At 49.1% G+C, this 26,584-nt stretch overlaps 2 protein-coding genes across 2 annotated transcripts in view; both read left to right on the top strand.

Annotated features, from left to right (window-relative positions):
- The window catches only part of CACNA1H (calcium voltage-gated channel subunit alpha1 H), a gene marked incomplete at both ends in the record, with an annotated part of 234,841 nt that extends 220,446 nt beyond the window's left edge, over positions 1-14,395 (top strand). The window contains 6 exons of the mRNA XM_080619099.1: positions 4,122-4,200; positions 6,309-6,430; positions 6,888-7,223; positions 9,690-9,873; positions 12,497-12,660; positions 13,262-14,395. Coding sequence (XP_080475225.1) covers positions 4,122-4,200; positions 6,309-6,430; positions 6,888-7,223; positions 9,690-9,873; positions 12,497-12,660; positions 13,262-14,395 — 2,019 coding nt within the window. The remainder of the gene's footprint in view (positions 1-4,121; positions 4,201-6,308; positions 6,431-6,887; positions 7,224-9,689; positions 9,874-12,496; positions 12,661-13,261) is intronic.
- Positions 14,396-20,801: 6,406 nt separating this feature from the next.
- B9D1 (B9 domain containing 1) lies at positions 20,802-23,642 on the top strand (the record flags this gene model as incomplete). The annotated part of the gene is made up of 7 exons (XM_080619479.1): positions 20,802-20,867; positions 21,019-21,087; positions 21,719-21,830; positions 21,897-21,993; positions 22,445-22,507; positions 23,262-23,329; positions 23,497-23,642. 7 exons carry the CDS (start codon positions 20,802-20,804, stop codon positions 23,640-23,642), a joined length of 621 nt encoding a protein of 206 aa, XP_080475605.1.
- Between the last annotated feature and the right edge of the window lie 2,942 nt (positions 23,643-26,584).

Below are 26,584 nucleotides of genomic sequence, written 5' to 3' on the forward strand. Positions count from 1 at the left end.
GCACGCTGGGGGGAAATACAGAGATGCCCAAGAGATCTGAGTGGTGAAGCAGAAATCAGTAGGTAAAGAAGCCACCATTCTGCTGGCTGTTAACACTGGTGGATACCCAGAAAGGGAGCTCATTCAGTTCAGCCTTGTGGTTGCACCAGTGAGATTACTTTATCCTCCAAGGTTGTCTGTCTGGCCCTTTCCACTAGTCCTGGAATCCACACAGATGGCCTCCATTTTCCAAGCAGACAAATGTGTCCATTTTCTCTGGGGTCCAGTGCATGAATAAGCCTGTTTTCCTGCTGCCAGGATTATTGCTTTGGCTGGAGAGTGCTGGAAGGAAGATGAGGAGGACTTATGTCCTTGGAAAGGATTGGCAGAGGCTTAGTTTTATGAGAAATTGCTCTTGACAGGCTTCCCAGATTGCTGTGTGCGTTGCCTGCATGAACAACTGAAATGCCAAGGTGTGGGCCAGTGATGCAGAAATAATTGATGTCAGAGCAGAAGAGCCACAGGAGGAACTATAGTGTGCTTCAGCCAGCCATTGCAGGAGTGGGGCACCAGGAGACACATCTTTCATCAAAGCCTCTTCCAGAGCAAGAGGATCTAGAGAGGTTTGAGTAGGATCACACATCTGGAAGTGCAACAGAGGAGCGGTAGTGCCCGTGTGGCTGGTGTCCTGTTCTACATGATCAATGCAACACCCTTGCACATCAAGCTAACACAACCTAAGATAGATCTGTCTTCACTTAGGGCCTAGGTCAGAGGTTGGGACATGCAGTGGTGTTTAGCTACTGCAGTGTCAGTTAGGAGAAGGCAAAAAGCTAATAGCAGGGATGTCTACAAAAGTGAAGCAAAGACAGCCTTTCCAGGCCACGCAAGGGCAGTGGAAGAAGGGGTTTACTGGGTGTGTGGAGAGGAGAGTCACTTTTCTTGCCACATTCCAGGGTTTTTGCAATGGTAGATCACAGATCAAATAGGATGCACTGAGGTAAAGGCTGGTAGCTCCTCATAGAGGCCCTCCCTGCTTCTCTGGGTGGGATGGAAGACTCTGCCTCTCTCCCCACAGCATCCCTCTGTCCTAGGCATACAGACACTTTTGCCAGCAGTCCATAACAGCCAGGATGCCAGAAAGCTCAGGAGGAATCACAGATACTCACCAGTGTCTCCATCTTCTCTTGTGGCTTCTCTGAGATACTTCAGGGTACCAAGACCATCTCCAAGATGTTCTTCATCTCCTACAAGCCATAGTTTCCCCTCAACACTGGAGCCACAGCGAATGATGGATAGTCCCTGGCTGCCAGAGAGAGAGGTTATCTGTAGTTTTCACTGCCCGGCCAAAGGCACCAGCCCATATCAGGGGGAATTTGATGGATAAACAGAGCATGGGCTGACCTGGTCAGTGCTGCTAAAGCAGAACCACTTCTCAGACCCTGCTTGGGTGATTGGCTGCCAAAGCTGAGGTTGATGACCAGAGCTGGATCTCTGTTCCTGATGTCCAGCAAAGGCATTCCAGCCTTTGGCTGCTGGAGGAAAGTGCCTGGATGTGCTCCTGCCCCCTCCTGTTCCTCCCAGAAACATGATTCATGCACAGTCTTTTTCTTGTCTGGTCTCAAAAGATCTCAAAGTGCTTTAGAGACATTAATTCTCCATCCACAAGGGTATTGCAAATGGGTACGTTGAGTTACAGGAGAGGAATGACTCACCCAAGGTCACAGACACAGATAGAGCCTGCCTTTTCTGCTGCTCAGCAGCCTCTGGCTGACCTTGTTACCTCCACCTCAGCCCATCTCTGAGAACATGCCCTGGGTCCTTCTCTGTGCTCAGGCCATGGGCTGAAGAGGGACGTATACCAGAGAGCCACGGGCTAACACTGACAAAATGTTACATCTAGCAATGATTTGTACTAATTCAACACAGCCAGAAGCTGCACAAATAGACCAAGTGGTCCCATCACCCATGTGAGGACCTTTCACTTGCTGCTGTCACCTGCATCTCTCTTTCACATAGCCACGTTTCCAAATCACAGTCACTTCCCAAGAGAAGCATCAGCTGAGCTTTGGAACTACTCTCACCATGGGCAGACGCAGCCACCAACAACCACCATATTAGCAAACATACGTGTCAGCATATGCCTATGGCTGTGATGCCTTGAGCCTACACAGCAAACCCATGAGCGTAAACTAGTTTTTGAAGGACTTGTTATGAGACACATTGGTTCAGTCATGTAATTAGTCGTGATACAGAATCTTCTACAAATGCACACTAGAGAGTAGGCAAATGGCTTATGAGCAAATGTTAGGTCATAACATGCTTTGCATGTTGAGAGATAATAATTTTGACTGATAACCTGGTAATAACTTTGATGTTAGGCTAAATTCCTTGAAATTTCATCAGTGCCAAAAGTTTGCAGACTGATTTATTAGGCATTAAACCATCAGTAAAATATTCAGCTTATAGGCTGCTTTGAAACAAATCCAAGATCTTCCTCTGCAGTGCTACAACATTAGGGTCTAATATACACTCAACCTAGCACTTTTCTTCCCTTTAATTCCTTGCTGCTTTGCCTCCCCAGCAGCGTATGTGGGTGCATTTGCAGTGTCCCTGTTTTCTTGTGTTTTCCCATTTACAGTCATTTTGCAGCCTTACAAGCCATCAGTGTCTAGCAGACATGAGTTAGGAAACACTACTGAAGAAGACAGTACATGCAGATGAAATAATGAAGACCAGCCATCCACCTCCCTGTATTATCTCTTTTATTCCCTGGAGGATAGTAATAACGTTAGTGGAATTGCAAAGCTCTCTGTGTAGTAGCCAGTTGAAGCTTTATAGCAATTACAGCCTCCACTGGGTGATTTGACTGTTCCCATTTCTTTAATATAAAAACCCCCTGTTTCATAAGTGATATCTGTGTTAATTTTCTGATAACAGGTATCATATTGATAACCTTTCTAAGGAAATTAAGCAGCATGATCAAATATCCAGCAAGCAGTGCTGCCTCAGAAAAGAAAGCTGTCTCAAGCTGAAGGGTTTACTAGAAGATACCTTGGAGATCATGAATCCCTCAGCCTGAGTACCTGAATGACCACCTTAGTTTTTATTTAGAGATGAAATGATGATCAGTATGTGATCACTAAATCTCCATTACAAGCTGAGAGACACAAAGCGTTTAAAAGTGGCAGGAAAGGTAAATGTGACCAGAGTTACCTGAAGGTAAAATGCAGATGCTTAACTGGTCGAGTTACTCTGCCCTTCATGTTCCCTGCCTGTATCACAAAAAATCCCTGTTCTTTGAGATGTTGTAAAGGCTTAGACCCACGTAGTGATTGACTCCAGTGTGGATAACTGCAGTGCCATTGTTACTAAGAACCTTTGTGTTCCCTTTAGCATCGTTGCACTTCTATTGCCATCCCTTTCAGCCACCTTGCAGGGCATGTTAATACCTAATAGTAGCACACCACACAGTGTTTGAACTGCAAGGTGCCTGCATTTAAGCTTTGGTATATGGAATAAAGCTTTTGAGCCACTGAAAGCTAAAATGCAGGTAGTTGTTGTTGAGAAATATCTGTGAAGTGGCGAGGCCAGGAGAGCTTTACATCTTACTGCAGCATATGTTGCTTTACTGAAAGCCCTCCAGGCTAAGGAAACCTTTGCAAACCAGGCAATTCCTCTTGTGGCTTGAGACATGTCTTGTAAATGTCACTGCTCTGAAACCCTCAGCCTTTGTGCTCAGAATCTCAAACCTGGCAAACAGAAGGGAAAAGCTCTTAAAGCTCAAACCAGAGCACCAGGTCACTTAAACTACCGCTGCACTGAAGTGCAGTGCTAAGTGCCAGAGGCTACAGCTACAGGTTGGCCAAATTACAGATGAAGGCAGCATCCAGGTGAGTGGAAGGGCAATGGAGAGGCCACAGAGCCTCAGATATAGCTTTGCATGTGGGAATCTGCTCCTTCCTCCACACAGAAGACTTCTCTGGGTCTATTAAAGCAGAAGCGTGAAAGGGGAGCAGGGTGCTGGATCAGGAAAAGGGAAAATGATGATTCCCTCTTTAGCTTGTGTTTAAAATGTGATGGAGCTATTTAATTCATGACCTCAACTTGCCTGACCCTTGTTCTGCTTTCTCCTTGTGTAGGTAGGGAACCTTGGCCTACTTTTTATGCTCCTGTTTTTTATCTATGCTGCCCTGGGAGTGGAATTGTTTGGCAAACTGGGTGAGTAATGTGCCTGACGCAGCTTATTTCATCCGGTTGATGTTTATTTGGTATCTAGCTGTTTCCTTTCTTCTGTCCTTCATCCTTGGGCCTTCCTTAGCTTCACAGCTCACAGCCTGAAGATGAAAGTTTTCTTTTGATCTCAAGGTCGCAGATGACACATGAGGATGTAATACAGAACCTGTCTAATGTGCACATGCACACACGTTTAGAGATTTATGGCTGTAGAGGAACTATTTATTGTTTAAATATAATTGTCTAGCATGAGTATATTTGCAAAGATGGAAGTTTGCTACTTATGGCACAACATGAGTCTACAAAGCTGGATGGTGATCAGATTTGTGCTGGAGAGATGCCACCATAAACACATCTCTCAGAGCTTCCACCACACTCCATTAGTTTTCTGCACTTGGCTAACATTGCTCTTCCAGCTGTCCAAGTCTTGTCTGTCCTTTGTTCTCAGCATCACCTTCCCCTTTCTACATAAATCAGGAAGCATCCACTGGTTCCTGATTGTCCAGCACCATTTATTCCTCTGGCTTGAGAATGCCATGGATCTGATCATGAATGTGTCCAAGACTAAAAACAGAATCTGGTGGAGTCAGAGAGGAAACACCGTAGCCCTACCTTGCCCAGCTTAGTTAGGCCAAAGCAGTCACTGCCTTTAAACATGCTGTTGAAAGGAGATGTGTCTGCCTCCTCAATGTTAGCATCCTAATTAGGCCTTCAAGAGTATCAGAAGGGCCCTTCCTCCACAATGCTTTTATAGCTGTCATTAGTCCCCTTTATGAGCCCAGCCCTCTGCTCAGATTACACGTGCTTGAAAGCAGAATATTTCTTTCAACTAAAGACAAACTATTTTTGCGGTCTCCAAGAAATTCAGGAAAAAAAATTACTTTTGCATCCACCCCAAAATGAAATCCTGTGGGGGCTTTATTACCCATATATATACATATGTATATATATAGATGCATGTTTGTTATATAGGTGTGTATTTGATATATAGGTGTGTATTTGTTCAGCCACAGAGGTGAAAAATGTCTTGTTCACAGAAGCACCTTCTGCTGCTCTGAATCCTTTCTGGTTTCACACACACACCTTGCTAGTGTCAGCCCCCAGGTAACCACAACATGTGTTAGAGACTGGGAGAGCCCTGATCATGTCTGGGGCAAGCTGCAGGCAGTCAGCACAGCGCTTCCCGTCCCAATTTAACTGGGTAATACTTCCACTTCCTTTTGTGGATCACTGCTACTCCCTGTCAGCCACAGAAGTAAGAACCTTCAGTGCTTACTCCCCCAAGACTGGTCATTTGGGGGTTGTTGGGTTTGTTTGCTCTTTTGGTTTTCCTTCCTATTTGCCTCTGAAATAAATAGCTACTGGTGAAATGCCCTAGCAAGAGACATTGCTGCCTGTGTAATGAATCTGTGTTCTACGGAAAGAGGGATATGTTCCATTTACATTCATTAGTATATTAATTCTCCAGGGGAAAATGTCAAATTGCTTCACTTTATCTCAGTGAAATATCCCTCATGGTAGATGCACCCTGCAAAAACTAATCAAGACAAGGACATAATCAAGAGACAGAGGGTACTGTAGAGCAGTATTTGTGGAGACAGCTCAGCAAGTCTGCTTGTTTCCACCTCCTTTTAGATCTCTTTGTGTTGGCTCTGCCTGTTGGGGTAAAGACAAGAGAAACGTTGGTGGAAGAGGCCTCTGGAGACCCTCACCCAGCCTCCCACTTGAAGCCCCATCAGTAGTAGGTCAGAGTAGCTTTGTCCAGCCAAATCTTGCAAACTTCCAAGAGCAGAGCTCACCTGCCTCTCTGGTGACCTGTCCCAGGGCTGTTGGGTCTTCCAGGTGAAAACAACCTTCCTAATGTCCAACCTGGACCTCCTAAGCCACAGTGTTGCTGTCCATTATATCATCTGCCTCCACTGAGAAGAATTTGGTTACATGATCTCCTCAGTAATCATGAGATCACCCGTTAACAGTCCTCTCTGATGCCCTCATGACATGTCTCAGGGTCTTAACACCAGGTTTGGGCCTGTTCTGAATAAGCACTGGCAAACATGGCTTCACTGATGGGCTTCTGCTTCTCTCTCCTTCAGACTGCAGTGAAGAAAATCCCTGTGAAGGTCTGAGCCGGCACGCAACGTTCACCAACTTTGGCATGGCCTTTCTCACCCTCTTCAGGGTGTCTACAGGGGACAACTGGAATGGGATCATGAAGGTCTGTGCAGTCTCTTTCTGAGTACTTTATTCTCTCCATAGATACATAAATACAAATTTCAAACAAGCTGAGGCAACTCTTGTGTGAAAACAAAAAACATTTCCTATTAAAACATCAAAATTAAACTCCCCCATTTAAAATCCAGGTTTATTTCAAGTGATAATTTACCCTAAGTCTCACCCAACCTGAAATGTAATGCTTTTTAACATATATTTAATACTTTAGGAAAATTATGCCAGTTCTTGTGGCTGAGAGGAGGAACCGTGTACCTTTGGGATGGAACATCACCCTCTGTTTTGTAGATGATGTAATTCATGGTGTCCGTATTTTCTTCTATCCATTTTAGTTGCACCCACAAGCCATCGTGTCTGGGATGTTATATTGATGTTTCTGTATTTGGAACCCAAACAGAGCCCCAGCACTTATTAATCCCTTAACCTTACTCTCGCTGTTGCAGGATACTCTTCGGGAATGCACTCGGGAAGACAAGCACTGCCTCAGTTACCTCCCTGTTATCTCTCCTGTCTACTTTGTCACCTTCGTCCTCATCGCACAATTTGTCCTAGTCAACGTGGTGGTGGCAGTGCTGATGAAGCACTTGGAGGAGAGCAACAAGGAGGCCAAGGAGGATGCTGAGATGGATGCTGAGATCGAGTTGGAGATGTCCAGAGGAGCACCCACCTCAGCCACCAGTGGGAGCAGAGGTGCAGTTGCCCCAGAGGGCAGGGCACCCTACAGAAGTCAGGAGATCACGAAGTCAGAGTCAGCGCTGCAGGTGAAGCATCAGGCCCTGGTAAGAGTTCACACAAAGCATTTGCTCTTCTTGTGCTCAGGGTAAGGAGGGGACACTTCTCACCAGCCACTGTGGTCTGATCATCAGGCAGCAAGACCCCAAGTGACACAGAGCCAAAGAGGCAGGAGACAGGGCAGCGTGGGAGGACGACAGCTTTCCTGGGTCCCCTATGGCAGAGATGTCACCACCACCTCCACATCTTGAGTCATTTTAGGAGGGCTACCTGAGGAGAAAGGCTGCTTGAGACCTCTTTTCCAGGGCTAACACTGTCCTGACCATTGTTCTGGTAGAGGGTTCAAATTCAAAGTCCATCTCTTGCCCTTTCCAGTTCATTCAAAGGTTGTGAATTTTCAGTTCAGAACTATAACTGCCACAGGTCCTTGTCCTGCTCTTCCAATGCATCAGTCCTTGTCATTTTAGCATGGGCAGCAGCTCCAGGGAATGCTGGCAACCCTGACATGGATGGCATAAATTCCCTTCACACAGACACAGATATATACTGCTCAGGGTCTTTTTAATCCCACTTTGGGATTTCTAGAGGAAACTCAAGCCAATCATGATGTGCAGCTTAGGAGGGCATGTCTGGCACTGGTGCAAGCATGTAGCTTGTGCTCTGCCTAGGGCATGGCTGACTTGGAGCCTGGAAATTGTCAGAGCTCCTCAGCAAGAACCTAGAGGTTCCTGGGATATTCCCGACACTTCTGCTCTCTGGTTTCTGTTAGTCCACTAGAAAGGGCAATCAGAAGTTGAGGGAAAGGAGGGGCACAAGATAATTGTCTCCTCCCTGTCAGCAGCATGTGATGAGAAGTGAATATGAAATTGCTTTGTCACCATGATCACAAATAAATCTACTGCAAAATCAATGGGGAAACTGAGATTAAATTACATTAAATTAGATTTTTGTACAATCTATCAGACTCTATTAAGTCAAGTAAAAAGAAATTTAGTTACACAGCAATGGGGAACTCACTATTTGAATGTAGTTCCTAATAGGCTTTGCTGCAGGAAAATGGATCATAAACACTACGGTCAATTTATTGCCTTTCTACTTGGCCTGAGAGGGATCCCACAGTGAATAGGCTCCCACCTCGGACATCTCTATCAGGTGCCTGGGATCCTCCCAAACCCTCAGGCTGCCTGTAAAGACCTGCTGCTGATCTCTCCCTGCTGTCTCCTCAGCCAAGCTCAACAGGGTAAAAGCATTGAGTAATTTATCTTGGGATGTTTCTCTTTAGGGATCTGATGGAAGATATTTGTAAGCCAGAAATGTGTGGAAAAAACAGATCTAAGGAGACCTTTCTGTGAGCACCAGACTATCCAGCAAGGGATCTCAGGCCCAGCTTTTGGTAGCAGAGAGGGAAAACAGCCCAGGAGAGCAAAGCAAAATACTTTTAATATAAGACATGCAGCTGGGAAGATGTTTTCAATCAGTCACTGGGAGCTGGCGTTAAAGGAAACCCGAGTGATTAGTTGTACTTTAGATAACACGAGCAATTGTGAGGGGAATGTGTTCAGGATCAAAATCCTGGAGCCACGTTGCAGGTCCTGTTCCAAGGGCTCCTGCTCCCCCGAAACTTGGCCATGTCATGGCACCACCTCTCACAGCTGCTCCATCAGCACTGCAGAGACATCATTTGAGTCCCTGAAGCTTCCTAAGGGCCCAGGATAAATCTGATATAAGGTGCCTGAAGTGGCAAGAGCTCAGAGAAGCAGTGAGGGGTCAAGTTTAAAGTTTATGAAGTGCTCTGTCCAGGCACTTCCAACCAGACCCATTTCACAGTGAGAGCAAACACAGAGAAACCCGTTTTCTACCCCTGTATAGGCTCCATATACATGCTGCCATGATGTCTTCTCCTTCCCTCTGCCTCCTGCCATGTGGCTGTCTTCTTCTGGGGTGTGTGGTGCCCAAGATGCCCCATGTTGTAGGAGAGAGGCCGTGGGGTTCGCAGTGGTGTTAAAGTGTGTGTTTAAATGTCTGCCTCTGTGTGTGTTTTGGGGAGATATTACACACATCACAAGCAGCTCTGGGTACCCTCTGTCAGCATGGCCAAAGACTGACCAGTTTTGTCCATCTATTCCAGAGAAGCCTAGAGGAGAAGGGCATCACCACCCAGGCTGGGCTGAAAGCATCCCTGGGAAAATGGGAGCAGAACAGTGCTGGCTTTCTCCTGTGTTTAGAGAGCGGGCCCCATTTTCCCGAACCTTACTTTTGCTCTGCACTATTCAAGAGTTGACTTAGTGGTGGGTCAGTGATGCCTCATTTTACTCCAGCTGCAACCTGAGCTCTCCATTGAGCCAGCACAGCTTCGGTATCCTGTTGCAGTCACCAGGGCCGCAGCCTCTCTCTAGGACGCCAAGAGGAACATCTGCACAAGGCTTTAAACCAAAAAGCAGATGAGAAGTAAATGGCTGTAAGTAAATTCACCACCAGGAATGACCCCCTCTCCCTGTCTCCTTGCTTTGCAGGGCAGCGCAGCCTCTCTGAGGCCCCAGGACTCTCAGAACCTGCTGACTGTCCGCAAGATCTCCGTTTCCCGAATGCATTCCTTGCCCAATGACAGCTACATGTTCCGGCCAGTGATGCCAGCCAAAGCCCCCTTCCCCCTCCACGAGGTGGAGATGGAAACATATCCCTGCAAATCCCAAAGAGGTACTGCCCATAATGCTTTCCCTTCCTCCTCCTAGCTGAAACCGTGCAGCAGCAGGTACAGGTGGTGGTTAGATGGGGAGTAAGCAACCCATACTGAGCCAGGGCTTGCTTCCTTCATGTGATTCCATCACCATAACTGCTCAATGTCATGTTTTCATCACGTCCCTGCATTTTCCCAGGAGAAAGCTGGTGGCTCAGGTTTTTAGCTGGGGAGAAGTGGGGCTCCCCAGCAATGTCAGTTGTAGAGGACAAGCATTTAGCTGAGTAAAAGGGTGCAAGCTGCACATTTCTTCTGATCAGCCCTGACATCAATAAAATCAACACGAATAAAAGCCAGAGTCAGGGTCACTTCCTGACAGAGCTCCTTTACAGCTATGTTTTCAGGCAGTTTTCTGTCTCAAAGCAGTATCTTTTTAGCACAGTACATTGAGCTCAGAGATGCAGGAGTTTCTTTGGGAGCCGTAAAGATTAGAAACCACTCTCCAGTGCCTCCCCAGCCTGGCCTTATGATGAATCTGGAAGAGAGACCCTGCAGTCAAGAGAATCATGAGCTACACAGAGCCTTTGAGTATCCATTTACCCAAATACATTACCCTGCAAATACCTTTCTATCTCTTGTCGTGCAAGTTGGTTTGAAGGGGAAATCAATAAGAAAGAAAATATCTGCCTCCCTAAAAGCCCATGTGCTTCTTGAGTGGCTCTCAAGAACTCACCAGCCTGGTTTCCTTTGATGAAATGTTGTTTGAAATGCAAGAACTTCTTGGACAGATGAGTAGTGGCTTTGCAAACCACGGTGGGGCTGGCAAGATCTGCTCTGGTTTCCTTGGGTGCAGTAACTCTGTATTTGTTCAACCTCTCTGGACACCAGTTAATGTTCTCTGCTCAGTATTTAGTATTATTTCACCTGCACATTCTTTGCTAAGCAAAGAAAACAGAGGTTGAGTTTCACAGCTGCAGTACTGGGGATGGTTTTCATCTCTGTAGTGAGTGTAAATCAGGATTTATACCAGTATAAAACTGCTGTGGTGTTGGCAGGGATGGGGAGAACTCATCAGGAATTTGCCCATGTTTCCCAACTTTCTCTCTGTGAGCACTTGAGCAAGGGATATGGCAGGGATTTAACTGCATCCAGTCAGCATCACCCAGAGCTGTGCTGCTTCTGAGCTGAGCAGACTCTGATTTAAGGCACACTCCCGTAAGTTACATGCAGATAAAACTGAGCACACGAAGACTCACCTTAGCATTTGTGCTTTCAAGGACTTGTGAATGTCAGTTAAGTTGTCTGATCTTCCAATACTTCAGTGAGCACACAGTGAAAACACTGGGAGATGACCAGATCTTGTGTTCCTGTGATCTTAGATGCAGTTTCTTGATTGCCTAGAAAACCAAAAGAGAAAATACACAAATCCAGAGATATTCTGTGTTTCTGACTCTGCAGTTTAAGAGGGGTTTGGGATTTCCTATACAAGATCTAGATGGAAGGCTTCCAACAGAAGGGAATTCCAGCTAAGCACAGGGAGCAGAGCACAAGGGTTTGATTTCATGACCATGTTTGTGACAGATTTTATGACAAAGTTTTTCTGCATCATAAAAACCATTCTGTAAAGCCTGGATTAGCACACGAACAGCACAGGCAAAAGACTTAGGGAGAAGTGGGGTGGGAAGCTCATCGCTCTGCTCTTTCTGTGGTGATCTGGAGGAAAGCTGCAAAAGAAAAATGATGGAACACTAACTTTTCTTCCTTCCCAACAACAAATCTCTTTCTGAAAAGCAACTGCAATCTGTCTGGATGGCTTTTTGTCATAGGTTCAAGTTCCCCGACCTCTGGGCGAGATCTCTTGAAGTGATGGATAGCTGTGTTTTGAACGTGGAGCTGCAATGTAGAAACAGACGTTGGGTTTCAAGCTAATGAGGACAATAAATCCTGCAGCCAACAAAAATAACAAGGCAAAAGATCTTTCAAACAAGGCAGAACTGCAGTAAAGCAGCACCACAGAGGGGCTGGGGAGGAGGGATTGCCTTTACACTCAGCCAGGGGACCGGGAGCCTTCAGGGGCATGAGCTCAGGGACTGTCAAAGCACTTGGTCTCTATGCTGCTGATCAGACCACGTTCAGCAAAGGGCTGCTACCTGGATAGAGAGTGGGGATAGTGTTTGGGCTGTAATGAATTGGAAAACTGCCCTGTACATCACTGGTGCCTGCTCCTGGAGAAGGCAGTGGCAGGGTGCCCGCTGGCTGCTCCAGGCTGTAGGTTAGACCTGTAAGTGGAGCTCTGGAGGCTCCCGTGGTGCTGAGCAGGGCTGCTCTTGCCTCCATGTGGCAGAGCAGTGTAAGCATCCCTGGCAGCACTGCAAAAACAACCCAGGCATCCCGACACAGACTTCCCTGATCCATGTTCTCCAAATAGGCAACATCCTTTCACAAATCCACCCAAATCCATGCTACCAGGGAAGTGGCAATGGAAGCGTTTCATATGCCCTTTATTTGCTGCCATGTTGTCCTGGTAGCCACCGTCTACCCTGAGTGTTGCAGTATCTGCAAGAGAAGATGCCTGTTACCTGTTGTCTGCCTCAGACCTCCACATCCCCATGCCAGTGGTGGTGACTGCTCTCTGTTCCCCAGGGTCCATCACCTCCATCCGCTCCCAGCCCGTAGGAACATGCTCCTCTCTGAGAGTGCCAACGGAGTCCCTGCAGCTGGCAGTCCGTTCCCCCAACCACTGGAAGATCCTTCCCCCACACATCACACCTCGATCTCCTACTCTCAACAAGCTGCTGTGCAGACAGGTGAGAGGCCAAGAGCCTACAGAGGTAAACTTCATAGTCACCTGGGTCCTTCCCTTCCTTTCCAATCCCCTTTGGGGTTTCTTTTATTGGAGCTGAGAGGAGCGTTCCACTTTTTAGAACGAAATGTTGCTGGTGCCATAAATGTTAATATACAAGTGACACACAGGGCAAGGCCCTTTTTACCTGCTTTCATCTTTGTGGATGTACTGTTCTATGAAAGAATAGCTAAAGCATAGAGAGAAGGTGCCCCATTCAGCTTTACCAGTGCAGTGAGAAGCGTGCAGTCAGCTCTACACCCTCTCACTTCAGACAGATTCCATTGACTCAGGATTTGGTGCTGGAGCAAGCCCAAAATCATGCAGACAGTCCCAGCAGATACAAGCTCTGCACATGTAGGCTCTGGGTCTGCTGGTGAGCAAACCTGCGGCCTCTGGTCAGGGAGGATCTGATGGGGGCAGGCACGATGGGGAAGGGGTGGGGTGATGCACAGTGCGTTAGACCCTCCAACTGTTCTGCCACAGACCATGTTTCATCCCTGGAAGTGCTCCTGACTCAGCAGATCCCCAGGCTCTCACCCCATCTTTCCCTCCTTACCTTCCAGGAGACCATTCAAACAGACTCCGTGGATGGGCAGACGCCAGACCGCAAGGAGAGCCTGCAACCAGAGCCTGGAGAGACGCTCCCATCAGCAAAGCAGCCTCAGAGCACCTTGACCCCCAGTCCCCTCCATCCCACAACTGCCTCCCTGCCGGGCACCCCTCCACGCTCCCCCCCGTGTTCCCCACACCGACACCCCGGCACCCTCACACGGAAGCACAGCTGTGGCCAGCACGGCATTCCCAGCCCTGGCAGCAGCCCCCCCAACCCCGAGGGCTGCCTCTTCGAGTCCTCAGACCTGGCTGACGAGGAGGTTCGCCACATCAACAGCTCAGCCAAGGACTGGGGAGGGGAGCACTCGGATGCTGGGAGCCGCTCGACTTCACCCTTCATCTCCCCAGCCCCATCTCCTGTGTCCCTCAAGAACTGCAGCACAAGCAGCCTCGCCGGGGGCAGCAGCAAGGAGAAGGACTTGAAGAAGTTTTACAGCATCGACACAAAGGGCTTCCTCAACAAGCCCAGCTGGGCAGACGACCAAAGGCGGCACTCCATCGAGATCTGCCCCTCCATCAGCGATGGGGACTGTAGCTTCGAGGACCCTGCTGAGGAAAAGCAGCGCTCCCCTGCCCACATCCAGATGGAGTCTGAGTACATCCACGGAGCCCGGAGGAAGAAGAAGATGAGCCCGCCCTGCATTTCTATAGATCCTCCCATGGAGGATGACAGCGGCGCGGCCCCTCGCACCAAACCCTCTGAGAACAGCATGCTGCGGAGAAGGACCCCATCCTGTGAGTTCCCGGCTTACAGAGAATCCCTGGAGCTCGCAGAGAGCCAGCCTGGGGAGGTGGCTTCCAAAGCAGAGCGCCGGGGGCAGCCCCCGTGCCGTGGGGAGCATCTGACCATTCCCAACTTCTCCTTCGAGCAGTTGGATGGCGGCTCCTTGAGCAACCTCTCAGATCTGGACTCCCGGGCGGACGCTGCCACTTCCGAGCTGAAAAAGCCGGATCACTTACAAACTCAGTGGAGCAACGCTGAGAAAAGCAAAGAGCTCCTGGGCATTGCTAAGAGCCCCCTCCGGAAGCAGGACTTGGTCCCTGTGACTGTTGCGACAGAAGAAGACATAGATGACCCAGTATAGCTTTCTGGGAGGGGGGAATGGGGGGGTCGCAAGGGCTTGACACCAATGTGGGGTTCCAAAGCGAAGGGATGGAGCGGCCACGGTAGGTCGGTGGCTGCTCGCTCGGGTTCTCTCCTTCCTCACAGTCACTTGTTCTTAAGCGCTGGGGAGGTTTGCGAAACATAACACACAGAGGGGGAAAAAAAGAGGAAAACCAGCGGAAAAGGAACCAAACAAATGGCTGGAAGAGACGGTGATGGGTGTTGGGTGGGGGTGCAACATGGATTGGGGGGGTCTTTTCTAAAGGGAAGGTTGCCTCCGTGGCCTCAATCACATTGATTCGGGTTCAAGGTGGTGGTGGGGATTTGGGGGGTTCTCTTAGGGGTTTGGTTGGTTTTGGGGGGGGGTTTTTTAAAGATGCTCAACTTTTAACAAGGCACCTTTTAGAGATGTCCCGTGAGGCGGGAGGGCCCGGGTGGGAGCTGTACATTGTCTGTATATCAGCACTTATATACATAGAAATAATGTATTTGTGAGATACAAAACAAGGGGAAAAAAAAAAGGAAAAAAGACCAAAAAAAGAAGAAGCTATATACCCACAAAAACTCTCTCTTCATAATGCACATATTTTTATAGAGAAACGATACTGGGTTTTGCATTACATGTGACTCTGCAACTGGGTAGTGTTTCCTTGGGGTTTATGTGGAACTAATGATTACGGCCATTCGTTTTCCAACTGGTTTCTCTTCTTTCTTCATTCACCTCCATTTCCTTCCTCTCCTTCCCTCCACCATCGTCCCACCAGCTTCGTGGCACAGGTGATGCTTGAAACGTTCTTTTGTACTTTAGAAGTTGTCCTTATAACAGAGAAAGAAACCAAATCACTACTGAATTGTAGCCAGTGCAATAATGAGTTCTTCATTCCCGTCTGTACATCTGTCCTGTTGCTTCTTTTTTCTTCCTTTTTTGAACTGAAATTCAGGTGAAATGTTGCAATAATCTGAACTAACGTGCACAGCCATGGTTCCCTGTGGAAAAAACCTATGGAAAACCAGGAAAAAGCTAAATTTACAGAGACCTAAACCCCACCAAATGAATAAATAGTAACTTATTTAAGAAATGTATTTTGTTTACTGCAGTTCACAGTAAGTTATTGCTCCAGGATGTAAAGGTGTAAAGCGCTGTCTTAGGTGATGTTCTTTGTGAGCATTGAAGCTAATGCTTTGTCCTCCTCGCAGCAGAACGACTTCTGTCCAGCATCCCTCCTCACCCTCATGGCCGCATCCACCTCCCGTCGCCAGCGAAGCCTCCAGAGCAATCCAGGTCTCCTTTAACTCCCTTTCTTCTCTCTTATTTCACAGTTTGGGGGCTGGGTTTTCTCTTTTAGCCTCCGATCCTGCCCTCTCCTCACCCTCATCCCAACCTTTCACCGTGGGGCAGCTTCACCGTGTTCCATCAGAGCAGCACCCAGCCTGTCGCGAGGACGCGCCACCAGCGCTGGATGAGAAGACAGACAGGGGGGAAAGAAGCAGTTAAAGCAGTAACTGTTGAAGCAGTGAAAGCAATGGGGTTTGTTTGGTTCATTCCATGCCTCATATTTATGCATCCACATATATCTTCTGTTATTTATGCATCCATTACTCAAAAGGAAATGTATCTTGTTTCACATGTATTAAACTGTATAAACTGGAAGCGTGGCCTCACTTTGTACGAGGGTATAGCCAGAGGCTGAGCCCTGCTCCAGCCCTAAGGTCTCATTGCACCCCCCAGAGCCTGGCATTCCCTGAAACCTCTTTTCCAAGCATCCTGGATCCGCACTGTTCCCTTCCTGCTGATGCTCCCACTCTGCTCCAACAGCAACTCCCTTCCCTCATGCAATAGCCTCTGTATTTGGAGTGGCTTCGTGCCTCCAAGCACCTGCACCGCTGTAATTAAGAGTCATTTGGGATTAGTGTAAATAACTATTGAGTCTTGGTGGGATAGGGAGGAATTCCAGGAAAGCACCATAAAACAATCATTAATGGTGCTCTGGGGATGATGGCAAATGCCTTTCGATGCAGTTTAAGCAGCAGAATGGGAAGGAGGGGAGGTGAATCCCCCTGTGCTGGGCTAAATCCTGCCTGGAGGTGCCTGGTGTGTCCCTGGGGAGAGGAGGAAGCTGCATTGTACTGATTACCGCTGGAATTACTTGGCTTTGCTGGGAAAGGAGCATCCCTCGTGCCCATTCCTGATGTTTTACCTGTGGGAGCCCCTGTGCTCGGCAGGAAAGGGACAATTCCCAGAGCAGCCCAACCCCAGTGCTCCTGAAGCCACCACACACTGTAACCATGAGCAGGGAAAGCCTTTTTGCAACCCCCCCGTGTGCTTCACACTCCTGCTCGGGGTTCAATGCTCTGATTTGGGCTTTTTTTTAGCCTAATAAGGCACAACTTTGCCAAAAAGAGCTCCTAAGAGCCGAGGATCCTGCCTCCAATGGGATTGTTCTTCCTTTGGCAGGAAACCTGGCTTCAGCAGGAATTATTCCCAGCATAACAAACCCCTTCCCTGCTCTGTTTGCTCAGAGCTCCTATTAATTGGTTTTAACAACTCCCCTCTTTACAAAGGAGATGGTTCCTAACAGGGGATGTGATTGTCCCGATGTCCTTCTGGGCACATACTGGTATTATATCCACTCTCTCTCATGTGAAGCAGTCTCCATCAGGCTGCCTGCAAGTGGTGCCTGAGCTCAGAAGCGCAAAGCACCACGTCAATGCAATGATAATGCAAGTCATTATTATTTAATCAGGTTGATTTCTACTTAGCATTTTTAATGACGGTTCCATCGTGTTCCCTGGTCTGGGCTTGCCCAGAGGAGCAGGGCTGAAACACGGATTGGAACTCACCATGTTGAGGAAGAGGCAAAGGAAACCATCCCGAAGTGACCTGAAGAGGCTTTGGGTGCTCTCTGGTCCAAGGTTAAATCTCAGACGGCATCAATCTGGAATTGCCTTTGTCAGGCTGGGGAGAAAGGAAGAAGAAAGCATTAAAAAAGCCCCCACCCAAGCAAATGTGCAGCATCCGCAGTGCTGTCATCACCTGTCAGAGCTGCAGCATCATACAGGTTACATGGGTACCGATAAAAACCTGCTATTTGTACAGGCTTTCTTAGGTTGAAGGGTTAAATGGCCTTTATCCCTATACAGCTTTAGATAAGTGGCTCTGTATTAATGGCTGGGGCCATCTCAGCTTCCTAAAGGGGGAAAGGAGGAACACTTCCTCTAGAAGGAACACACTTCCACTGGAGCAGCTTGCTCCAAGCCCCTGTGTCCAACCTGGCCTTGAACACTGCCAGGGATGGGGCAGCCACAGCTTCTCCGGGCACCCTGTGCCAGCGCCTCAGCACCCTCACAGGGAAGAGCTTCTGCCTAAGAGCTCAGCTCAGTCTCCCCTCTGGCAGGTTAAAGCCATTTCCCTTGTCCTGTCACTACAGGCCCTTGTCCCAAGCCCCTCTCCAGGTCTCTTGTAGCCCCTTTGGGCACTGGAGCTGCCCTAAGGTCTCCCCTTCAGGAGCCTTCTCTTCTCCAGGCCTCCCTTCCTGGCTGGCTCGCAGCATTCAGGCACAGAACACAACAGCTCATCCCATCCGTCTTCACCCACATACCTTCTCACCAAAATAAACCTCCATGTATATATATATGGAGTAATATATGGAGTAATGCATGAAGGAATACATTCACTCCCATGTGAGTATACTCAGCAAGAATTACACCAAGAATATCCTCCTCTGATGCACCATCGATGCTATGGGAGCATCCTCCTTCCATGCTGTTGGGTTGGAGCAGGAGATGGGAAGAGCCGTGAGAACAGAAGCAAAAAGCATTAAGACAAAGGGCAGGGAAGCTCTGCAGCCTCTCACCACGATAAGCAGGGATGAGTCAGACTGAATACAACTCATTCATTGCAGACAAATGACACCATGAGATGGGTTCAGTGGCCATTTACCAGGTAAATACTGGGATTAAAGAGAAACCTTGCTGCTGTGCCACTGCGTTCCCATTCCTATCTCCCCCACCTTCCCCCAGTGCCTGTTGGAAGCAATGGCTCAGCCCCAGGGTTGTTCTAATCCTGCTTGAAAGGGTGATGGTGACAAAGGAGCTGCTGCTTGGGTACTCCCAGACTTCCAGTGCTTCCTCACAGGCAGCATGAGGAGCCTTTCCAAGGCCGAGGCCAGCCTCCATCCACTCTCCTCCTCACTCAGGTGAGTGTGGAGTCAATCCCTATGGGAGCAGGATGCTAGCACCACTAGCCACTCCTGGAGCCCATCACCCCGGCAGCAGGGCAGCCTGGCTCTGGAAGGCAGGTCAAGATGCATCAGCTCGATTCAGAGGCTCTTAGTGACAGAGCTCTAAGTAATTTGGGTTTTCCCAACCCCTGGCTCTTTCTGGGAGTGAAGAAAACAGAATTCCCTTTGCTGTTCCATGTGCCTTGCGGATGGAGGTCAGTGTCCTTCTGGAACCAGGCCCCGAGGTGCACAGCATCTGCAAGAGGTGCTCGGTCAGTGAGGAGCAGGTTTGTGCCCTTCTCCCCAGCCCAGGGAGGATTCCCATCGCTCCCTTCACATCTCACCTGAACAGGACAATTCCGAGGGAAGAGGGGACGGTTTCACATGGCCAAGAGGAACGCCAGCACCGTTCAATAGCGCCCATGGAGCACCACGATCTGTGAGCTTCCGTTATGCTTGGGAATCAAGGCTCTGATGGATCATTCTGTTTTCCAGCAGGTAAAGATGCTTCCTTGCTTGGGATTTCATTCGTGGACAAAGATTACAAATGCAGCCCATTACAGCAAGAGCGGCATGGAAAGGAGGGAAGAAAAAGCTCCTGTTATGGCTGGGAGGGGATAGAGTCCAGGTACAGGCGACTGCTCAATGACCCTTCCTGCTGCCAAGGGGAAGGCTGCCCAGTGCTGGGATTGACTCCTCCAGCAGCCGTAGATCCCTAGGGAAGGAAGGAACCTTACACTGGCTCTAAGCTTGCTCTGCAATACCTGGCGGCCAAGTCAAGTCTTAACTAAACAGCACCAGGCAGCTCGCTGGGAACGGGTCTGGTTTTGCCCTGATGGGTTTTATCCCAGAGGAAGTTTCCCCGGATGTATCTCAGAAAGGATGGGGAGAAAGGGTAAGATCTGAACCATTCCCTCCCATCCCTCCTGCTTCCCCCGTTCCTCTCCTGCCCAAATTGGTTTGCTGAATGTGAACAGAGAAAAACCAAACTCGAATCATGGAATCGTGGAATAGAATCTTGGAATCAATGAGGTTGGGAAAGAGCTTTAAGATCACCAAGTCCAATCCTTACCCCAGCACTGCCAAGGCCACCACTAACCCATGGCACTGAGGGCCTCGTCTCCACGGTGTGTGAACACTTGCAGGGACGGTGACTCCTGTTCCAATGCCTGAGCACCCTTTGGGGAAGGAATTGCTCCTGATTCTAATGTTTAAAGGTTAATAATTGACAATTAATAACAATTAATTAAAAATAATAAATTTCCTGAATATAATAAAATAAAACCTGAACAATCCAATTGAAACGCTGACCCGGAGTCCATCTATTGGGCTATGGAAGGTTGTCCAATACAACCCACACCAGCCCTTCCAGCCGAAGGGGTGGCATCTTGGGCTGTCCCTTTGCCTTAAGGAAAGACACCTGCGACTAAATCACTGCGTGGCACTGCAGAGGAGCCGAAGCAGCAACGCACCCGCTCCGGCAGCGGGGAGACGAGACACGGAGCGGCGCAGTGCCCGGGATCGCTCCCAACGAGGGAGCATCGTGTGGGATGCAGAGGATGCGAGCGGATGACCCGCCGGTTGGTACCCTCGCGATGGAGCCGGCCTCTCCCTCCCCTCACATCAGTGCAGGTCGCAAGGGGGCCCTGCAGAGGCTCCAATTCCCAAAGATCCCGAAGATTTCCTGCCTGGAAAACGCTCTCTGGGTCTGGTTCCTCACCCAGGAGCGAACGGAGCCCGGCCGGCAGCAGCACCTAGTGGCCATGTCCTTAGCGCCTGCTGGGGCCCCGGTCCCCCGTCTGTGCTTCAAACCGGGCTTATTTGGGTTGATGTGGGTCAATATCAGACTATAATAAATCAAAACACGAGGTGATGGGAAGGGAGAGCGGCCGGGGAGCCTCACACCCCATGGTGGGGCGGATTATGGGGGTTTGGGGCTGCCGGTGGCGTTGGGAGGATGCTGCTGGTCCCGGGGGATGTGGAGCGGGGTCTGCCCGCGTTTGGGGGCGATTCAGTCGTGTTTTAGGGTGATTCATCCGTGTTTTGGGGCGATCCGGCCGTGTTTTAGGGCGTTTAGAAGCGGGTTCTGCCCTGGGCGCTCCGCGAAGCGTGGCCCCTCCGCCGCGCCGTCCGTGCCCATGGCAACAGCGGGGGCGCGGCGCGGACATGGCGGCCGCGGGCAGCCCCAGCGTGTTCCTGGTGTCGGTGACCGGGCAGATCGAGAGCGGGCGGGTGCGTCCGGTAACCCCTCATCCACAGCCCCGGGACCCCTCACACAGCCCGGGGCTGGCTCCTGGTGGCGGCGGTGGCGGCCCCGCTGGGCCCGGAGCGGCCCCTGGGCCCTGCCGCTCCCCCGGCACAGCCTCTCCTCCTCTCCCCGCAGTTCCCGGGGTTCGATGACCTCTACTGCAAGTTCTGCTTCGTCTACGGCCAAGACTGGGTCCCCACCGCGGTAAGGACGCGTTGTGCACCCCCGAACCCATCCCGCGCCATGGGTGTGATGGGGTCGGTGCAACCCCCCCGTGCATGCCACGGGGAATCAGGGAATGGACTGGGTTGGAAGGGACCTTAAAGCCCATCCAGTTCCAACCCCCTGCCACGGGCAGGGACCCCTTCCACTAGAGCAGCTTGCTCCAAGCCCCTGTGTCCAACCTGGCCTTGAACACTGCCAGGGATGGGGCAGCCACAGCTTCTCTGGGCACCCTGTGCCAGCCCCTCAGCACCCTCACAGGGAAGAGCTTCTTCCTTAGATCCAACCTAAATCTCCCTGTTTCAGTTTGAACCCGTTACCCCTTGTCCTGTCACTACAGTCCCTGATGAAGAGTCCCTCCCCAGCATCCCTATAGCCCCCCTTCAGACACTGGAAGGCTGCTCTGAGGTCTCCACACAGCCTTCTCTTCTCCAGGCTGAACAGCCCCAATGTTCTCAGCCTATCTCCATATGTTCTCCAACCCCAATCATACCCATATCCCTCTTCCGGCCTTGCTCCAACAGCTCCATGTCCTCCTTGTGTTAAAGTCACCAGAACCACACGCAGGGCTGCGGGGGGGGTGGAATCACCTCCTTTAACCTGCTCCCCACAGGGCCTGGAGGAGGGCATCTCCCAGATCACCTCCACGAGCGACGTCTCACCCACCACCCTCGTCTGGAACTTCCCCATCGACATCACCTTCAAGAGCACCAACCCGTCAGGCTGTGAGTGCCGGGCATGGGGCGCGGCTCCTGCCCTGAGCTCCCCCCTCACGTTCCCTTCCTTTGCAGGGCCCCAGATTGTCGTGAGCGTCTACGGACCCGACTTCTTTGGCCATGATGTGGTCAGAGGTTATGGAGCTGTTCACGTCCCCTTCACCCCCGGAAGGTGAGGTTGGAACCTGGCTTTCAAGACAGAGACAAAGAGGGGTTTTCCTTAGGTACTGCTTGTTTCGGGATCATTCCTCTATCTCCTTATCAGGTCTTGCCTGTTTGGTACAAAGAACAGGGATTTGCTAGCAGGATATCAAATAATCTCTGGTCATCCTGTAAAGCCACAACTGGGATGTGGAAAACCCAAGTATGGAATGCAATACATCTCCATCAGCACGCTCAGCGTGTGCTAAGCTTTCAGTACCAGAGATACACTCTTCCTATATAACAAACACTCCTATATAACAAACATATATACACTCTTCCTATATAACAAACCTTTCCTTGTGGGAGGGAGATGTTCAGTTATCTCATGAGTCTGAAATTCCAGCACCTTTATGAAGAGAAGTCTTTCCAGTGCTGTTTGTTTCATCTCTCAAGTCCTGTGCACCTTGGGTTTGTTGTAGGCATACAAGAACCATCCCTATGTTTGTTCCAGAGTCCACATCCAGGCTGCAGCAGTTTACAAGGTAATAATTAAAGACTCTTTTGTTTTAAGTCCCTGCTCTTGGTCACAAAGATATACACTGGGGCATACACGTGGATGCACATTTGGATCTTAACCAGAGTTTTATAGGTCAAACCATGCTTTTAGGTGTCTAAGTCTTTGAAGAGCTCTCTTATGTTAGCAGTGATGCTGACTCCATTTATTCATCTCTCATTTGGACACTGTTGGTTTAGAAAGAGCTCATGTCAGCAGAGCAGGCTGCTACGTGAGCTCCTGCACTCAGTGGCAGCTCCGTGTCCCATGGGTTCATTCACGTCAGTGATGTGACTTGCAGAGGTGCTGCTTAGACTTTACTCAGCATTTTAGTTGCCACTGGATGCTAAGGAGGTTTGCTGCAGTCCAGCCCTACATCTCACTGTAGCTATGGTGAGTGTACGTTAGTGTAGCTGCGTGTTTGAAGTATCATAGCTTTGGTGGTGTTCTGGGTAATTAAGAGCTGAATCAGTCTCAAAACCATCTTTGCCGTAGGAATATACCATCTAGCCCGGAAATAACCTGGATTTAAGATGTGTATGAAGTTGGATTCATTTCTTTCCTTAGAGAGATAAAACTTACCTTTGATCGAAGTTGATCAGCAATAAAGGGAATCACTCTGCGAAACCCTGCTGCAGACAAAAGCTGGGAGTCTCCTTAAGCCCCCCGTTGTGTTTTTGACATGCATTTAACGGGCTGTATCAGACCTGAACACCAGTGACGTTTCTATTCTCTTCTCCAAGCTGGTTCACAGGGAGACGTCCGGAATTTACTGACCCCAGAGTGGTGGCACAGGGAGAAGGAAGGGAAGGTGAGTTCCTGCGAGCTCCTGACTACAGCCCATCCACAACAGCCGGCCAAAGCTTGGCCATCCCCTTGTGCTGATAAAAGACTGGTTGTTCCTGTTGGGATGTGGGCAGCCAACATCTATCCAGAACCCTCTCCTGACCAGTTTTATTCACCTCTTCTCTCTCCTAGTGACCAGGGTGCGCTCTCAAGGCTTTGTGACCATCTCCTTCAACGTAGTGACCAAGGACATGAAGAAGCTGGGCTACGACGTGACCCCAAGCGACATGCAGGACCCTTCCCTGGGGCCTCTGACAGAGGGGATGCACATGTACTGAGCTGGGCCTCATGAAGTCTTCAAAGGCTGACAAGAGTTCAGAGCTTTGGGGCTTGTTGTGGCAAAAGGAAATGAGCATCTGCCTACACTGAGAAATCTCATTGGAGACATCAAAATGTCATCATTATTAGGAAAAATTTCAGTATTCCAAAAGAAACAGAAGCCCGTGAGTCTTTGGAACAATTACGATCATCCTTTCAGTAAGATACAGGTTGAAATGGTATGTAAATGAATGTTATCAGCTACTATTTAGCCTTTTTATATGTAATATCAGACTAGCTCAAAATAAGACCTGTACAAATACTTTTTAACAGCCTTTTGTACACTTTTTATACACATAAAGAATAGGAAAGTTCAGAGTTGTAGCAGTGTTCCTGTGTTTCAACCAGCATTACAAACCCAGTGCTCTTTACTGATGCTTTTTGTGGTAGAAATGGGAAATGGAAGCTGCTGCACATTCCGAAAAGGGAGGAATGTGGAACTGGTCCAGTAAGATGCACACAGGCTCCTCTCTGCCTTGTGCCTCCCTCTGCAGAAGCAGCAGCAGTTCCCTTTATAATCCCACATAGACCTTTAGAGTTTGTGCAAGCACTTCATGCACTGCAGACACAAACCTTCCCCACATTTAGCAGTGAAGCAACCTGCGCCTTTGCATCTAGAGCAAGATGCTGCCTCTTCCAGTTCCAGGCTTCATTTCTGCATCAAGGGAATTAAAAAGGGCAGCAGTTTTAGTTTAGAGGTGTTAAGGAGCCCCTGGTGTTAAATGTATCCTACCTTCTGGTAGGACAAATTACATTTTAAGTGCAGATAGTGATTAAAAACTAAGCTTTGGAGAAGGCTCCGCAAAGGAAGTTGCGCTGTGTGTGGTCATGAGCAGGATTTAGCTCCAAATTGGGTACCAGCTGCATCGTGCTGCACAGGAAGGGAGGGAGGCAGCAGAAAGGACCTTCTCTTCAGTAGCTCCTTCAGCCATCACCTTACACAGATAACATACCATGGCTTTCCTTGGCTGGTTTGCTTATCAGGAGGGCAGTTAAAGCAGCAGCATAGTGATGTCCAAGTGCTGTACTCAGGCTTTCCTCCCACGGCATAACCTCAGAGCAGGACTGGACCTATGTGGGTTGTTACTAGTGCATCACAGGAGCTCCAGTGCTGTAGCATGAGGGCACAGAGCCACCTGGGTCTGAAGAGCTGCTCCTCTGAGGTGATGTTAGTGCTCTTCTTTTGAGCTGAATAAACCCAGTTGTCTCAATGTATTTGTCTTGCCCCTGCTAGGTCTTGTTATCTGTTTGTGCCAGGATGTTCCTAAGTCCTCAGTCATCCAAGATCTGCTGTTCTTACAGGTACAAAAGTGGATGCTACAGTAAAATGACTCATTACTTCCTCATTTTCCTACCTCAGTTTGGCCATGTAACCTCTTGTGTTTGACTGCAAACACCAAAAGGTGACTGCGAGAATGACTTAACACAAAACCACCCTGTAAGGGACCGACCAAGGCCTTGGGACTGTAAGAATACAAGGGATAACACACAGCATTGAACTGCAGAGCCAGGACACTGTCAAATGTAGAGAGAGATTACTTCATAGCTGAGTGAATAAATGCAATGTATTCAATATGTATTGAATAAATACAAGCTCTGAGATGTGATCGCTGTAATTTTGCTGTGAGCATTCTTAGCATCCTTTAGACTGTTTAGAAATACTTCCCAAACATTCACAGATGATTTTTCAGCTCTTTCTTCCCATCTTGTTTTTGTTGATTTTCCACTTCCAGTAAGCTCCTCCACCAGTTGTTTTGGCAACTGCTGTAATCTCTGAACTGAGTCATGCTGGAATCCAAACTAAGAAGCATTTCCTGTTGGCTGGAAGCAGATGCAAGGAATTTTGTTGCCTTTTCAAAGGCATTTGGGAAGCGGCTCTCCGCAGTAGCAGGATAAATACCAGTGTTTGAAAGACAAACATCAAACCTGCTACTGCTCAAAGAGTTTGGTTCCCAGTTACCTGCCCCCATTGCAATTAGAGCAAAGCTGCACAGCACAGATTCTGCTCATGAGGAACCCCTCGAACCCAGGCAAAGCCCAAGCCTTGTGCCCACAGGGATGCAGTGAACTTATCCACATGCAGCTTTCTGGTGTCCTGCTGTGACTGATCTGCATGGATCCTGTTTCAAACTGGCTGCTTACCCCATTGAGGTTGATCAAAGCTCACATGTGTGTTTGCACAGCCCCCATCACACTGCAGGGACCCTCAGAAGAAAGGTTAAACCAGTGAAAAGCAAGGGTTTAAACCACTTCAATCCCGAACTCCACTGAACAGTGTTCAAGATATGGGACTAAGCAGATCCCACACCTCTACCTGCGTTATTGGGGCTCTTTACCTATTGCCTCTGGGTTTGGTTGGGGTTTTTTGACTCCTCAGTGTCTCCAGCATGTTAAGAACCCCACGTACCTTCCTCAAGGCCTTCACGCTTTGCTGCAGGAGCTCCTCAGCTTGCTCCTTACCCAAGGGCACACGTAGGGGTGACGCTTCCAGTGCTTCCTGAGCTCAACGCTGCTCCTTTGTTCCTAGAGGCAACTGCTGACCCACCCCCATAAACATCTTCTCCCCAACACAGCCTTGCTGCTGCCTCCATCAGCTGCTGGAAAACTCTGGTTTGAGGTGTGGTGGAGCATCTGCAGTGTTTCACCCTGCAGAGAATCCCTGCTCTCACGACACAGGAGTAAAGAGACACCCGACTCGGTGCTGCCAAAAGGACATCATAAGGCAGGGATTTACAACCCGTAAGTGTTGGTTGCAGTTAGTGTTAAAGGTTAAACGAGCACACACTCCAAGAACAGCCAAATCCCAGCCTTGTTATAGCAGAGGGTAAAAGCCATTTCCTCTCACCCAATTAATCCTCCTCCCTTGGATTCAAACCCGCAGCTCCCAACCCCTTGTGGCACA

Source organism: Psittacula echo, assembly GCF_963264785.1.
Source record: "Psittacula echo genome assembly, chromosome: 5".
Lineage (NCBI taxonomy): Eukaryota > Metazoa > Chordata > Aves > Psittaciformes > Psittacidae > Psittacula > Psittacula echo.